Genomic DNA, 17791 nt, shown 5'->3' on the forward strand with positions numbered 1-17791 from the left:
GGCTGCTCACTTGACTGTTATTCGGCGAAGGTCCTTTAGGCCCCGGGAGCTGCGGTGCAAGGAACAGCGGCGCCGACACAGAAAGCAATGCAGCGGTAGCTTAGAATTTAAGAAGGCTTAAAAGAGCAGTTAAGCTTTCATATTGCAGTGATATACACTGTATTATAAAAGCAATATATATATAAAATTACAGCTCATGATAGTTTGTGACCTTACAGTTACATAGTTATCACATTGGTGCAGTGAACTGAGCACTTTTTGGAGAGTAAAATTTTTTGGGGTGACAAATGAGCGATAGGTTTTTAGCAGCTTACTTTGTAATCATTACCTTTACTTACAGCCAGATTACCTTTACCTACAACGTGAGCCACTGCAAACCCATCTGTGGTCCAAGATTTTACATTTTGTCCTCTACCAAGTTGTGCGGACCTGCTAGACTAAGAACTCATTACTGTAGTCAGATGGGAAAGATGCTGCCACCACTTATTCTAAACCTAGAACTAAACTAAGACGCTCACTGAATATACATTTGAGTTGTTTGCATAATTTATTCAATAAAATATTGTAAAAATAAAATAAAATGTGCATTCACAACTGAGGTATGGGGTCCATTCTGTTGCTAATCTTTTGAGTCATCAAACTTCTCATTGTTATGGAGTCTTTTTTTAACCTGCTCTTCGGGGCCGGTCGTGTCAGCACTTTCATCTTGGTTTCCTCTTTTTCTCTTCTGAATAAGAATACTTTCTTCCTCCCCAAGCTTTCCTTCTGGAAGTCCTAATGTTCGAAGACATACAATGGCTGCAGCCTGTTCTGCTAACTTCTTTGACTTGTCCCTGAGAGACGAATAAACAGGAAATGTTTTGATATTGTGAAAAAAAAAGCATTGTCTCACATTTATTTTCAATTTTTGGTGATATTTTTGTTAAATTTTCCGCATCATTACCTTTATTTAAATCCCCTCCCCTGGGGCTAGTTTACTGGTTTTATAAAAGACTGACACTTGTTTTGTTCTGTAGAGAACACTTCTCACGAAGTTATCTAGAGTCCATATTGTCCAATTTATGAAAGTGAAGCCTTTTCTTCAAGATCGGATCATATTTACAAGCAGTTGACCATCTTAGGCCGGATTTACATCTGTGTCAGAACTTCCAACCGGAGGTTCCGTCACAGATCCAGCTCAAAATACTGCAAGAGAAAGCGCTGCATGTGCTTTTTATATGATATCTATATGATGTAGTGTTTTTAAGATCCACCCAGGAGTCCAGTCATCTAATTTATACAGGCACTTCTGGTTTAGGTACAAGATTTTCATGTATTGGGATATAATTAACTAGTTGGACGACATAAGTGACCATAAAGGCATTCAAGAATTTCCAAGCCATTATAATTATTTTCCTGGCCCAAAACAGTAAAAACCAGACATAGATCTTGTTGTATGTCCTCGGCACAATACTGCCAATGAGATCTAACACACAGGCCAGGGAAGTCAAGCTATTAGAGATGAGCGAGCGTACTCGGAAAAGCACTACTCGCTCGAGTAATTTGCTTTATCCGAGTATCGCTGTGCTCGTCCCTGAAGATTAGGGTGCCGGCACGGAGCGGGGAGCTGCAGGGGAGAGCGGGGAGGAACGGAGGGGAGATCTTTCTCTCCCTCTCTCCCGCCCGCTCTCCCCTGCGACTCACCTGTCAGCCGCAGCGGCACCCGAATCTTCAGGGACGAACACAGCGATACTCGGATAAAGCAAATTACTCGAGCGACTAGTGCTTTTCCGAGTACGCTCGCTCATCTCTACAAGCTATCAGAAAAACTAAAGTTGTGCATAAATATTAAAGGGGTTGTCTCGCAGAAGCAGTGAAATTTTTTTTTTGCCCAGTCCCCCTAATTAAGCATACATTACTAAGCCCCCCTGTAAATGACTTTTCTAGCTGGTTTGTACTTACTGTTCCAGCGTTTCAGCAACTTATAAAAATTTTCCCAAGATGGCCGCCGGCTCTTTTCCCACCGCTTGCTGTAGCCCGACGTGCGCACTCCCGAGACGCTACCAGCTGTGTCTCCCTGACAACCAGACGCCCCGCAGCCGCCGACCGGACCCCTGGATTGAACGCGGCCGACCACGGCACACAGTCACCCACCGCCAGGCAGCAGGTAACCGGCGCAGCTCCCCCCCGGCACAGCGACAGCCCCCCCCCCGGCACAGCGGCAGCCCACCCCCCCCGGAACAGCGACAGCCCCCCCATCACAGCGACAGCCCCCCCCCCGGCACAGCAGCAGCCCCCCCATCGCAGCGACAGCCCCCCCCATCACAGCGACAGCCCCCCATCACAGCGACAGCCCCCCCCCTCCGGTGCAGCCCCCCCCCCGGCGCAGCGGCAGCCCCCCCGGCCCATCACTTACCTGGGCGGCAGGACGGCGGGACAGCTGGGCGGCTTCTCGGGACAGCTGAGCGGCTCTGCACCTTCCTCTAACAGAGAATGGTACAGAATGGCCGCTCCAGCGCGCTCCTGAGCAATGACAGCTCGTCTACGCATGCGCAGACGAGCTGTAGCGGGGAGCACACTGAAGCGGCTCGTGCTGAAAGGAGAAGACTGGACTGCGCAAGCGCGTCTAAAAAAGCAAGCTGCCAGCGAATTTAGACGGAACCATGGAGACGAGGACGCTAGCAACGGAGCAGGTAAGTGAATAACTTCTGTATGGCTCATATTTAATGCACAATGTATATTACAAAGTGCATTATTATGGCCATACAGAAGTGTATAACCCCACTTGATTTCGCGAGACAACCCCTTTAAGGTATCTCTCTAAAATGGGGAACTTTCAAACAAGGCCACACTAAGTGTAGAAAAGTACCTTCCTCAGGCTGACATCTGAAGTGAAGGCTCCAATCCTTTTAGGTTTAACAGGGTATATAAAGTAAGCTTTATTATAGAATTTAACTTTGATTAGGAAATCTTGAGCACTGATCACAGCAGAAAAGTAGTATTCCATCTCTTCCCAGTGCTCAGGCGCTAAGGTAGGAATATCTATACTTCACTCGGAGTAAGCTCTGTTAAAGGGTTCTGCCCCAACTGTTTGAATGAGAGCATAAAATTTGCATCACAATTTTTGGAAGATCAGGAGTATCAATGAGATTCTCGAGCTCAGGAAAGGCTACAACTGATGTTAGAGACCCAACCTTCGCTTTGAATACATGGCAAAGCTGAAAATAGTAGAAAAAGTGCTTAATGCACACTTTGAGCGTCTGTGACCCATCTACCACTGCATGGCGACCTCTTGTAAATGAGACTTTACACTGGCGGACTCATTTATCCCTTTAAACTTTCACTGAGTAGATTCTTATTCCATCTATAAAATGTAACTTTTCGTAATAAGTTACTCTAAAAACCAATTACACCGGGCTTCAACTAACAAACGCATATATTCAACAAATAACCTGATGGCGGGATGAATTGTCAATAAGACGGAGGTGTTCAATGGAACCTCTAAACACATAATATTCCTTGTTTGACAAGACACCAAAAACAAACCTATTTGGAGCTATACCAGGATAACAGACAACCTTTTAGGCTGGTGTCGCTGCAGAATTTTTAATTTTGGGGGCGAGGGGGATCTGGGCTAGGTTAGGGTACCTTATCAGATAGATGGAACCGCTACCTAAGCAAAAGTTATTGAACTCTACCTCCGCACCAGTTCAGCACTATTGATTGTTCTTGGTGAATCCTTTTGTAGAAACAGAAAAGGGGTTGTTTCAAAGAATCTATTTAAGCTTAGTAGTTTGGTTCCTGAGGAAGCTGTGTTATTACAGCAGAAACACGTCGAACCAGTACATTATTAGGAATGAGATAATAAACTAAATTATTATTAGATTAGGAACTAGAAAATCGCCACTAGTCCCACACATTGAAGCTGTGATTACCCATAAAGCACTGCCCTACTTGCGTACTGCAGTGTACAGTGTTGTCCTTTTCACTTTTCTTGCAGTTAGGCCTATTAGACCCTGCCTCTGGACAGTTTTCTGGGACAATGATTTGATGACACAGATGAGGTGAAAGTGGCTGTGAAGAAGTGGGTACAGCAGTGGACACATAAATTTTTTCCAAGGAGGATACCCAAGTGGCATTCAGTGATGAATACATTACTTGTGATAGAGACGGTTGAGTAGGTCATGTATGATTTGAATTAACTAAGTAATTTAATAAAAACTTTGACCACTTTTGAGATATTTTCAGTATGACCCATGTAATCATACGGACTGCTAAGTCTTCAAATGCAAAAGCTGCTGCTTATGCAGTTGGTTGCAGGTGAACCCTATGATATTATTAATGATGCCACAAGAATTCACCCTTTAAAAGGGGGACTTTGAAGCATACAACAAAAACAAAATCTGTGTCTTTTCTGCATGTGTATACAAATAACTAGTAACTGTGACCTAATGGGATGTTATCAGTGATCGATAGTGGTGGATCATCCTTCCATCTCGCAGAATCCTTGCCCCAATGTTTGGCTGTTATACCCCGCACTAGCTGCTCTTTGGCATAGAAAAGAAAATGCCTTACCTGGAAACGAAGAATGTTGGGTAAATGTAAGCAAAAAAAAAAATTTAAGGTAACATTCTCTTTTTCCAGAAGGTGGTTTCTACACGGACATAGAAAGGGGTTCTCTACTGTAAGAGCAGTGATACTGTGGAACTCTCTACCTGAGGATGTGGTGATGGCAAACTCAGTAAAAGAGTACAAAAGGGGCCTGGACGCCTTTCTTGACTGTCTCAATATTACCTTTTATCACTGATTGCTTCAGAAGGGTTACTGATCCAGGGATTTATTCTGACTGCCAGATTTGGAGTCGGGAACAAATTTTTCCACTAAAACTAGGAGAATTGGCTTCTACCTCATGTTTTTTTTTTGCCTCTCTCTGAACCATCATTGCAGGATAATAGGCTGAATAGGTGAAAATTTGCACTTCAGCACAGGGTTCAAAACATTCCATGTCATGAAAGAGTTCATAAAATAGCTAACTCAAACTTACCACAGAGTCGAACAATATTTCTTTTCATTCACAGTAACAACGGAGCGGAAAAATTTATCAAGTGTTCTCTGAACCTAAAAAAAAAAAAAAAAAAAAAATTTACGAAATATTTTCTTTAAATAAACATTATAGTCAAAATGTACAGCCTCAAAAAGGTGGCAGTAGCTCATGCAATGAAAATACAATTTTCCATATAAAAATATGGTATTGAAAAAAAACTTACAATAAGATTAATGCATACAGAAATAATGAAACCCTAAGTTTTATTAGCTCAACTTTAATAATTGGAATGGGTCCTGTTGTGCATATAGAAGTACAAACCATCACATCCAGCAGAAGGTGGCAAGGGGGACAAATGGGCTAGCTGCTAATTCAAATACACAGACTAAAGTAATATCACCACAGTTCTAATGAGAGCATAACTGGCAGACCCATATTTTAAAAGAAAAGACCGTGCCCCCCCCCCCCCCACTGCGGGACCCAGGGGTCATGTAACCGTCCAGGTTCCCTGCTACAGCAGAGATGTAGGGTCATACTAGACAATGGCCAGCTCTGCCGGTGACTGTCACTACAGGGGGTTGTTTTTCCTGTAACTGGGGCTCCTATAGACACCCCAGCTACAGTGGAAAAGTGTCAAATAAAAAAAGTGAATGTCCCCCATTGGTCTTATATGACGGGACATAGCACAAAACATAATTACATACATAAGTAAATAAAAATTACAGAATACAACAAAATATATAAACGTCCCATTTTGTCAGTTAGGTGGTGTGAAGTCCGTCTTCAGAAGTGAATCAAAGCACACAGAATATTGCAGTAAGAAAAAGGTTACCATCGTGTCAAACCACACAGCTGACATATTCTAATAGGGATAGCAGTAGTGACACTAGTTTAAGAAGGGTGGTGCAGATATACTCTTCTGGTTGACCTGAGGTTGGGTGGGAAGAGATGCCATTGCAGGCAAGATGGGACAGTTGCTGGGGCAAGTGTGTAATGCCTAGTATCATTTGAGAGGTTAATGAAATGTAAAAACACCTATGCACAATACTCTCTGGACATTGGTCAGTTGTCTTCAGCAACCGTAAGACTGGACAGGAGAGCATGCCTGTATGGCTCGTTAAAGGGATTTTGTCAGCAGTTTTGATACAAAACTAGTCACAGCATTTGTTAGGGGCATGGGGCTGCTATAAATGTCAATCAGAGCTGTGGATGGTGAAAGCATCTGAGAGACAGCCGCTGACTGGCACTGCCAGCAGCTCTGCATCTGCAGGTCAAGAGCAGACTGCGTCTCTGTAACGGAGGAGATGTGCCACCTTCTAATAGATTCGGTATAGGGGCGAACGATAGTAGTAATGACTGTACAGACAATCTACACAAAAGGAACGAGCTCTGACCAACATGCTTATTGTTAGCCAGTGCTCATTAGCGCCGGCAGATTATCTACCTATGCAAAACCACCCTTACAGCATGCATTACAATTACTGTATATACTCGAGTATTAGCCGATCCAAGTACCATATTTTTCGCTCTATAAGACGCACCTTTTTCCCCTCCACAGTGGGTGGAAAATGTCAGTGCATCCTATAGAGCGAACATGCTGAAATCTGACCTGTCCGAGAGCTGAAACAGATAGTAAATCCTTCTCACTGAGCTGCCGGCCCTTGGTATACAAACAGGAGAGCAGAGTGGCTGACAACAGCTGATTGCTGGGGGGGCGGGGAAACAGCAGGAGAGCAGAGCGGTCGACAACAGCTGATTGCTGGGGGCGGGGGAGTAGCGGGGAGCTGTTGTCCTGCTATGGAGCTGACAGGCTGATACACATTGCAGGTACGATCTGTAGCAGCGCCCGATGCTCGTAGAAACAGCTCATTAATGAGAGGGAACTTCTGCTCCCCCTCATCAGTCAGCTGTAGGGGGATCATGCCATCTCGGTCCATCGTTGCACCCCTTAGGCTGGTATTTTCCTGAGCTCTCTGGTGAGGTTGGGAAGGACGTAAAGCAGAGATCAGAGGACCTGTAGCCGGGGTCATTGTTGCTGCTGGACACCATGACATCTGAGCAAATGGACAACACTTATCTGTTGGCTACATAGCAGAGGTGGGTGAGAGCTGTATGTATGGTGTATATACTTGTGCTTAGTTATGCACACATTTATACACCATACATAGCCATAATGAGAAATGCCATGCAGGATCATGGAAAGTTGAGTGACAACTAATGGAATCATCATTACATTGTCACTCAGCTCTTCCAGAATCCTGAATGCCAACTGCAGAGTTATGCAAGCATGTATACAACATGCATTGCTATAACTAGTCAAACATGACATTCAGGGCTCCTGGAAAGCTGAGTGATAAGTAATAAGATCACCATTACATTTACACTCAGCTTTTCTGGATTCTGAATGGCAGGTTGACAAGTTTTATATACTTCATTCTGAGTTGGTACTACTGCTCTTTATTCCTCATGTATTACCCAACTAACTGCCTGCTCTGGGGGAGTTCGAAATATTTTTTTCCTATTTTCCTCCTCTAAAACCTAGGTGCGTCTTATAAAGCGAAAAATACGGTATAAGCCAAGACAATAAGTTTCACCACAAAAAAAATGGGAAAACTTATTGACTCGAGTATAAGCCGAGCTATACTTGACTATATACTGGGTAAAATAAAAACCCTCCATACTCACCTCCCAGCCGGAGTCTGTGTCTGTGCGACAAGCTGCCTGAATTCTCCACGCTGTTATTCCCCGCCGTCCTCTCTGCTTGGCTCTGTCAGTGCTGTGTAAGTCAGCGCTGGCGCTCGATCCAATCACAGCGCTTACTTACACAGCACTGACGGCAGGGGATTTGAAAGCCGAGCAGAGAGATAACAGCAGGGAGAATTCTAAAGCAGCTTGATTGGCTGTGAATAATCGAGCACCGGCTGCGATTGGCTGACCCTCGATCCAATCACAGCTCTTACTTACAAAGCGCTGATGGCGGGGGATGACAGAGCCGAGCAAAGAGGACGGTGGGGAATGACAGCGGAGAGAATTCAAGCAGCCTGCCGCACCGCCGCCGGAGACACAGACTGGGAGGGGAGCATGGAGGTTTTTTTTTTTTTAAGCCTTCCCTGACTCGAGTATAAGCTGAGGGGGGCTTTTCAGCACAAAAAAATGTTCTGAAAAACTAGGCTTATACTCGAGTATATACAGTGATATACAACATGTATCATAGCTTCTAATTTATTTTATAATGCATTCACATTTTTTTCTGGATCAATACCTGCATTTGCTGAGTCAAGTTGTAGTCTTACACCAGATGGACATCATACAATAGAACTGGACAAAACCAGGCCACATGTACTGCACTGTGTAAGGAGAGGGGATGCTTGTGACTATTATAGAAGGGATTACTGCGGAGGCTGTATACCTACTAAGTATGTATGTAGAAAGATACTGCTGAAAGGCGGAATGCCCTTTGTAGGAGCTCTCAAGTCAAAGAGATGGACTGCGCCAGGCTCTAATTACCCACAGCATGTTAACGGACAGTTCTCTCCCTATACACAAGCAGAGAGAAGAACCGTCAGTCAAAATGATGCAGGTATGGAGAGGCTGGCATGGCCTGCCTTTTTGACTTCAGCACTCTGTTCTCGAGTCAAACTGGCATAACGCATACAACAAGGGCACTGTGCATATCTGTCTTGGGGTTACATGGAGCCGGCCTTAAAGCATCTCGGTACTGGCTGATGATATTTGGAATTACCTCCTAGACGACATTTGTCCACATGTGCCATGCAGTTTTCTACTGTAATAAAAACAAACTATCCTACTGCATCTACATCAAACTAACTATCCTACATTAAAGGAGCTCATGTAAGCTCTCAAAACCCTACTTGCTGGGTCTTATTAGCTCTTCCGACCTTACCTCTAGCAGTCTACAGTGCATTATGTTTTCTTACCACTGTGTATAACATTTACAGCATAGAAGGCCTACCTTTCTTTTTATTAGGTTATCACATCCTATGGCCGAATGCACACGATCAGGTCGGATTCCGCAGGCAGGACCCCACAGAAAAATCTGACTCGGTCCCCGGATATTTTTTCTTCTATACTGCGGATGTGCTGACTGGCGCAGTACAGATGTGACCATGTCTTCCCTAGGCGATGACATGAACCCCATGGCCCTTCGGCAATGATGATAGCAGAAGGGCCACCGGATGGAAGGCTTCTGCTGGAAGCCGTCCGCGCGGTATACGGTTCAAAATAGAACATGCTGCGATTTATCCCCGCGAGCGGAAAATCAGGATTGATTTCCGCTTGCGGGCATGGAAACCCACTTTTACATAGCATGCCGTGGCAAGTATTTGCTGCGGAATCCGGAGACAGTCACCTGCTCCGGATTCCGCAATGCTTTTGTGGGCTATTGCTGTCCATGTAATTATAACTAAATGGCTATGTAATACGTAATTTTGCCGAAGAGTTAATGAGCAGTGAGACACATTCTCTGGGCAAAAAGATTTTGAAAAAGCATAAAAAGACAAAAGAAAAAAATATATATTGTCAATGCTTCTCTGGGGTAGAATGCAGGCTCTAACTTACCACCAAGTGCAATGAATTCAAAGGGTAGAAATACTATTAGCCCCTGTTCAGACGGCAGAATTTGCAGTGGATTCTGCACCAAATCCACATAAAATAAGGGTTAGTTGAAGTTGACAGCAGATTGCAATTGTGTAAGCATACCCTTACATTATTACTGTCACTGTAACATTGTATATTTTCAATGTCACTTTTTAGAAGTAAAATGACATTGTGTCTGATGTTGTAGAATTGCTTACTAATTTACTTATTAATTAACACAAGATGGGGCCTCCTGCCCCATCAAACCATTGGCCTACTTCTAATACATTGATGACATCATTATCATTTGGACCACCACCGAACAAGAACTAATAAAATGCATTCCACCCCACCATAAACCTGACATTAAGCTAATCATACACTGAAATCAACTTTTTGGACACCACCATAAGGATTTCAAACAACTCAATACAGACATCCCTATACCGGAAACCGATTTATCGGCCCACATAAATCAGATGGGACAGTTCCCAACCTAAAACACATCCATTATCTACAGCCAGGCCATCGGATACAACTAGATCTGCTGCAACCCAACAGACAGAGATGAACATTTGTACCATCTTAAAAAGACATTTTTAAAATCAGGGCTACCATCCCACCTCAGTTGATGATCGAATCACCAGAGCCACCAGGATACCCAGAAATCAACTACTCCAATACACAAAGAAAGGAAACGGTCGTGTACCTCTAATAGTTTGAGAAACAAGGAAAAAACTGAAAGCGAGGATGAGGTCTCACCGTTACACAATTAAAGAAAGAAAGACAGAATTACCTGTGGCTGAGGACTTCTCTAGTCACATACACAACATAGAACACATGAAAGTCACCATATTAAAAGGCACAATTTCAAGTCACAAAGCCATAGAAGAATTTGGGAGGACACATTTCTAACAACTTTTGACACTTTCAACACGGGCCTAAATTATTCAAGAGGGCTCATGCGAGAATGGGAAGTATGAGAAATCTATAGCATAGATAACACGCTGGCTTGGTGACCCCCTAATACTAATTCAGAGACCATAAAACTTTCACATCTTTAGTACTGGACTATTTAAGTATTTATTTCTCTACTCATCCTGTTCTGGTAAAAAAATTAAGTGTAAATTAATCACATGATGTCTCTGCCTTGTCGTATGTATATGTGTGTATAATATATACATACATACACACACACACACACACACACACACACACACACACACACACACACACACACACACACACACACACAGACACCTCTTCAAATCTATTTCATTATGCCTGAGACAGAACCCTAAGTAAGTTTGAACGCTCGCTATAACGTCATGTATTTTTTTTTTTAGCCATTAAAAGGTATCATATCTACGACATTACTTGATTTCTCTTACTGAGAACAATCACATTATACTAATTGACATACACAGTAACTACTACACACGTCGATTCATGGGAGCTTCCAAAGTTGTTTCTTAATATTTTCAGTACATGTAGTAAATTTGCAGACTCTCTCTCTACTAGAAGTAGTTTGGTGAACTTACTGTACAGTAAACAGGCTGAGGCAACTTTTCTCTCCTGCACCACTCCAAAAGAAACATCTTAGGTGTAACCTGAGGAAGGTAGTCTTTTCTACGGTGGAGAAGAAAAGAAGCCAGTATTAAACAGACACAGAAAAAAAATAATTACTAAAACTAGTTGATCATGGCTGGGATGGGAATACTTGTCTTTTTGATGCAGCCAGAAATAAGGAAGCAGCTGAAGTGGCTGCTGTATGTTGTTTCCGTAACTTCCATAGAAGTGAATAGGAGTTCAAAAAACAGCAAAAGCATATGGAGTTTAGCTTCTCCCATAATCCCCACCGCTGGCCCTAGCACACAGAAGACTATTCCAATCTCAACCATGATTAACTGAGATGGAAATACACTTTTAAGGCATTTAAAGTTTTTGGTATCATAAAATCTCATGATGATATACTATGTTGTTGTTAGCCATTTAGTTATTAACGATCCTCGGCGACCCTAAAGGCAAGCTCCCTCCATGTTGATATACTGTGGTGAACATATATACATAACATTAAAGATGATGTTGTCTTTATATTGTGTTTGTGAACTACAGTCAGTGTATGCACTGGGAAAGCTCTTGGCACATATGCCAAATGTATCCATAAGCCCCATTCACCCTATATATTGTCATGGTAACTGCAACAGGTTGTATATCAAATCTATCAAACTTTACAGGAGAGACAAAAAACATTCCCATTCTGCCCCCATCATCTTGATTTGTCCTATAGAAAGAGAGGGAATTTGACGGTTTCTCATTGGTCTGTTGACATACGACATATTGCAGTTGGTGCAGTTCACTAGATTGGCCACCAGGGTGCAATAAACCAAAATGTTATTTATTTTTTGATATACAACCTATTGCAGTTACCACAACCATATGCCACAAGGGCTCCCTTTTTCACTGTATAGAATAGCACAGTATACAAAGCTATTCTATGTAGGTGGATCCAGTAAAGAAAATTCATATCGCATAGTATAAGTTTTTTTTTTTTTTTAAACCATGGGAGTCTATTTGCAATGGATGCCACCATATGACTATACAATGGCATACACTGCATCCTTTCATCAGAGGTTTATGTCTGTAAAAAACAATTAGCTTTTTATTTTGTGTGAATTTAAGAGAAGACCTTTAATGTCATTGATCAACAAACTCTCCCCCACTTCCATGGAACAGATGGAGATAACTAAGCACTAGACTTGGCTTTCTCCATGAATGTGATTGGAGTTATGAGTCTTGCATGTGCACTGCTGCACAATTTGCACGGACTTGAGGACCGCTATTCTCATGCTGCTGGGGATCCAAGCAGTCGGAGCCTCTGTAATCATAAACTTATCAACTATGCTGTGTATAGGTCCTTGTTCACACGGGCTACAAATCGCATGTATGTGAAACCCATGCTTTCCTATGGGTTAATTCACATGCGCAATGTTTTGTAGCATGCAACATCCCGACACAAAAACCTTGCAAGTCACACGATATGCACGCAACTCGTGAGGTTTTGTAGCCCACGTTTCCCTATGGAGCCTTCCTCTCTGTTGCATCACACGAAAATACGACTTTCATGCGATGCAACTTTGACAGTAGGAAATCCTACTGTCAAAGCCCTAACCTAAGCCCTAACTGCAGGAAGAAAAAAAAAGTATACATCACCTTAGAAGCACTGTCATCTCCGGTGTCTTCTCCCCAGGTTCCCAGCACTATTCTCCTTCATCTTTTCTGACCGGGAATTGAAAAATCCCCGCCTTCTGGAAGCGCTGCCTGATTGGCTGATGCTTAGCCAATTACAGCCAGCACAGCTATTCACTGAGTGCTGGCTCTGATTGGCTGAGCATCAGCCAACCAATCACAGACAGCGCTTCCAGGAGGCGGCAAGTTTTCAATCCTCGGGCAGAAGAGATGAAAAACAGTGCCTGGGACCAGGAAGAAGATGCAGCGGAGCCCCGGACAGCGCTTCAAAGGTGATGTATCTTTTTTTCCCCTCTTTTCTTCAGCTAGGGCTTATTTTCGCAGTAGGGCTTATATTTTAACCCCACTCCTCCCAGGAAAACATCTTTAAACACATTGCTGTATTTACAGAGTAGAATTTTATATTTTGTTATACGTTGTACTCGTACAGTTAATGCAGGGTCTGATTCTTTCAATTTTCTGACATATTATCTTATAAGTGTTACCTGAATTGTCCTAAAGGGGCTTACCTTTCAAACTTGACAGGCATTTGAATTCTGTCATGATTTTCCTCATTGTCGTCATCTGGTTCTAGATTCTCTTGATTGTTGATATTTAGGGATGCTTTCCTGGCTTCCTGAGACAATTGGCAGCTCTCGTAAAACGAACTCATTTCAAATACTTCACTAAGCAAGAAGAACAAGTAGAAACATCTCAATAATCCTTATTTTCAAAATCCTAACAATACTAGTAGCAAATAAACCCCAAAATAGACATTAAATGTTGTTAATGTTGTGATTTCTGTCATCAGCTAAAATTACAACGGCAATATTTGTGAATGGGGTATTTTAGAACTCATTCATGTGCTCTAAGAATAATCTGTGCAGAGGACTGACTGTGGTTTTTGGCTTGAAAGGATGTGATGTGGTGAAGTAGCTGTTAGTGATAGATCTGCTCAGGTCATTGCTACAAAGTTACTGCTGTTGCAGTTCATAGGGGAAGGGGAGTGCACAGACTAAGGGCTGATGTCCATTACTGTATTTTCACTGCATATTAGGCGTGATAAGCGTGGGAATGGATTCAACAGAAGTCAATGGACTTTCACTGATCCACGCACATGTGAGTGTAGACACTGCGTATCCATATGTACGAGAAATAAATCACAGCATGCTATTTTTCTGCGGACACAAGCAACGTGAGCCCTCATACATGGGTATAGGCAGAGTATGAAAGACATTGTGTATGAGGGTGGCCTTTTCGTACGCATCTCTGCTCTAAAACAGAGCCAGGAATTTAACAAAAAAGGCATATTGCACATCCGTCTGTGTATGCGATACGCAGCCATGTGCAGTGCACTCGCAGCCATACACAGTCTCTGACAGCAGAGACGTTCTATACAAAATCGCTAAAACACTTATGGACACGAAGCCTAACTTTTCTGCGTATACAAATATATGTGTTATTAGCTTTTACAGAAGGCTGTGTGTAAGATGAGATAAGTTCAGCAAGCAGATAGACTTTTTAAAATTAAAGGGGTTGTCCCGAGGCAGCAAGTGGGTCTGTACACTTCTGCATGGCCATAATAATGCACTTTGTAATGTACATTGTGCATTAATTATGAGCCATGCAGAAGTTATAAAAAGTTTTATACTTACCTGTTCCGTTGCTGGCGTCCTCGTCTCCATGGTGCCGACTAATTTTCGCCCTCCGATGGCCAAATTAGCCGCGCTTGCGCAGTCCGGGTCTTCTGCAGTCTTCTATGGGGCTCCGTGTAGCTCCGTGTAGCTCCGCCCCGTCACGTGCCGATTCCAGCCAATCAGGAGGCTGGAATCGGCAGTGGACCGCACAGAAGAGCTGCGGTCCACGGAGGAAGAGGCCATCTTCAGCGGTGAGTAGAGAAGTCACCGGAGCGCGGGGATTCAGGTAAGCGCTCCGGTGAGCTTTCTTTACCTCCCTGCATCGGGGTTGTCTCGCGCCGAACGGGGGGGGGGTTGAAAAAAAAAAAAACCCGTTTCGGCGCGGGACAACCCCTTTAATTAAGTCTGTCGTGTGTGTACACGAGGAATAACATTTCTAAGTATTACAATATATGACTTGAAGCCTGCATTTTTCTCCAGTTTTCCCTCTGCAGGCTACATTGATTGATTCTCAGCTTTCTTAGCTGGTGGATGTAGACTAGGCACTATGATGCCTTCTATACACTGCATTTCAAGAAAAAAACTATTCTGATTCCTAACTACAGATAGATAACAGCATTATGGAGGACATTATACAGCAGCACTGAGCAGTATAGCTGTGATTTCAATATCTGTGTAAAAACATAGTAATTAGCTGCAGCAGTCTGTGTGAGTCTCTCCATTTGTTTCCTCCTGCAGCAGCATCCTCTGCCCTTCATAGACTTCTATGGGCAATGAGCGACAACACCCACCTCTACTTCCTGTAGACTACTAGATGCCACACAAGATTGCAGCAGTTTTGTATCAAAAGAAAAGCATGTCTAAATGGTATGTCCATACGAGACCTAATTTCAATAGGAGAAAATCAACAGCGAATTTTGTTACAGATTGGTGTCGAAATCTGCATGTGTTACATGTGGACTGTGACCCTGATCCACTGTGGACATCACCTCCTCATTTGAAGGGTGAAGTTCGTTGTGAAAATCCACCATGTATTGAACGTTTCACCTTCTCGATACCAAAAACACTAAGAGAAGACATGGATCTATTACGGCATGTAAAAAGACAGGAATTAGGTTTACCTGTTAATTCCTTTTCTGGAGTCATCCTGACAGCATACACATGGAGGATGTCCACTGGACCCCTGTTGGGACAGGAAGCGGAAAAACATACAAAAGGCACCTCCCGCCACCAGCTCACCAGTGTGTACCAAATAACTACAGTGACCCGGCTTTGCTTAATCACTCATTTTTAATAACGAAACTTATAGTACAATACGTTACTTCACGTAGAGAAGGATAACTGAAGGGGAGGGAAAAGCCCCTATGCTGTCAGGATGACTCCAGAAAAGGAATTAACAGGTAAACCTAATTCCTGTCTTCCCCTCGTCATCCTGACAGCATACACATGGAGGAATACCAACAATCACGGGCTTTAGGGAGGGACCACTGCTTGCAGAACTTTCCGCCCAAAGGCAGTGTCCCGGCTGGCCCCCACGTCCAGACGGTAGTGTTTTACAAAAGTATGGGTGCTTGACCATGTGGCGGCTCTGCAAATCTGGTCGGTTGTCGCCTGGGCTCTCTCCGCCCAGGAACAGGCGACCGCCCTAGTAGAATGGGCTCTAACTTCGCCCGGGAGTGGGATCCCTTGGGATTTGTATGCCTCTTCTACGGCCCTCCTGACCCACCGCGCTAGGGAGTCCTTAGTAGCGGCCCCTCCTCTGCGTGGACCCTGAATTTGAATGAAGAGGTTATTAGATTTCCTAAAGGTATGTGAGACCTCTAAGTACTTCAGAACTGCTCGTCTCACGTCTAGGTTATGGAACCTCTGTTCCGTAGTGTTCCGGGGTTCCTGGCAGAAGGAGGGAAGTACTATTTTTTGCTCTCTGTGAAAGTCCGTAAGGACTTTCGGTTGAAAGAAGGGGTCGGGTCTAAACTCTATCTTGTCCGGGAAGATGGTCATATATGGGGTTTTTATAGAGAGAGCTTGGATTTCCCCGATCCGCCTGGCGGATGTAATGGCCACTAGGAAGGCAACCTTATATGAGAGGGTCTTAACTGAGAGTTCTTCCAGGGGCTCGAAGGGATGTGCGCAAAGGGCCTGTAAAACAAGATTCAGGTCCCATGGGGGCATGGTTCTTCTTATAAAGGGGTGAAGTCTAACTGCTCCTTTAAGGTATTTTTTGACTAGCCTATGGTCGGCTAACGGGAAGTCAAAGAAGGCTCCTAGGGCGGCCACCTGGACCTTAAGGGTACCAGGTTTTAGGCCCCTGTCCAGTCCATCCTGAAGGAACTCTAGAATCTTATTAATGTCTGGTTGTTGGAGGTCGTGAATACTGTGCCCCAACCACTTAGAGAAGGTGTCCCACACCCTGGTGTATATGTTCCTGGTGGACTCTTTGAGACTCTCACATAAGGTGGTGGTCACCCTCCCTGATAGGCCCTGGTTCAGATATTTTACCCGCACAGCTTCCAGGCCGCTAGTCTGAACTGTCGGGTTTTTGGGCAAATCAGGGGACCCTGTTGTAGGAGGTCGTCTCTCCACGGCAGATGTAGGGGCTCCTGTGTTGATAGAGCGGCCAGGAGCGGGAACCAAGGTCTCTTGGGCCAGAATGGGGCTACCAGGATAACGGAGCCCGGGGACCCCTGGATCTTCTTTAGAACCCGAGGGATCAGGGGAATAGGTGGGAAGGCGTATGTCAGGTCCCATTCCCATGCTTGGGATAGTGCGTCTATTCCCAGGGAGCCCCCGTCTGCCCCCCTGGAAAAGAACCGGGGACACTTGTTGTTCTCCCGAGAGGCAAACAAATCCACCTTTGGAGTCCCCCATCTTTCTGTAATCAGTTGGAATGCCTCTGGATGTAGTGCCCACTCCCCAGGGTCTATTCTCCTGCGGCTGAGGTAGTCTGCCATGGTGTTCTCTGGGCCCCTTACGTGGAACGCTGAAACGGAAGGCATCCGCTGCTCTATCCACCCGAGCACTTTCGCCGCCAGGTCTTGTAGTCGGGGGTTCCGCGTGGATCCCTGGTGGCGAATGAGGGACACAGTTGTTATGTTATCCGAGAATATTTTAATGGGTCTACCCCCGATCTCTGTCTCGAGGTCACGGATGGCCCTCCAGACCGCGCAAAGCTCCTTGTAATTGGAGGATTGAGTGGCCTCTTTCTGGTTCCAGACCCCCTGGACATAGTGACAGCCTAAGTGGGCCCCCCAGCCAGTTGCGCTCGCGTCAGTGAAGATGGATACTGGGGATGCCGGGTCCCAACTTG

At 44.3% G+C, this 17791-nt stretch overlaps 1 protein-coding gene across 1 annotated transcript in view; it reads right to left on the reverse strand.

Moving 5' to 3' along the window:
• Window positions 1–528: 528 nt before the first annotated feature.
• Window positions 529–17791, reverse strand: part of DUS2 (dihydrouridine synthase 2) — a 97129-nt gene continuing 79866 nt past the window's right edge. Inside the window, exons 13-16 of the mRNA XM_066582681.1 lie at window positions 13378–13533; window positions 11161–11248; window positions 5024–5097; window positions 529–833 (exon numbers count right to left, since the gene is read on the reverse strand). Of these exons, the coding sequence (XP_066438778.1) occupies window positions 620–833; window positions 5024–5097; window positions 11161–11248; window positions 13378–13533 (532 nt within the window). The 3' untranslated portion in view covers window positions 529–619. The remainder of the gene's footprint in view (window positions 834–5023; window positions 5098–11160; window positions 11249–13377; window positions 13534–17791) is intronic.

Source organism: Eleutherodactylus coqui, chromosome 11 (genome assembly GCF_035609145.1).
Source record: "Eleutherodactylus coqui strain aEleCoq1 chromosome 11, aEleCoq1.hap1, whole genome shotgun sequence".
Taxonomy (NCBI): domain Eukaryota; kingdom Metazoa; phylum Chordata; class Amphibia; order Anura; family Eleutherodactylidae; genus Eleutherodactylus; species Eleutherodactylus coqui.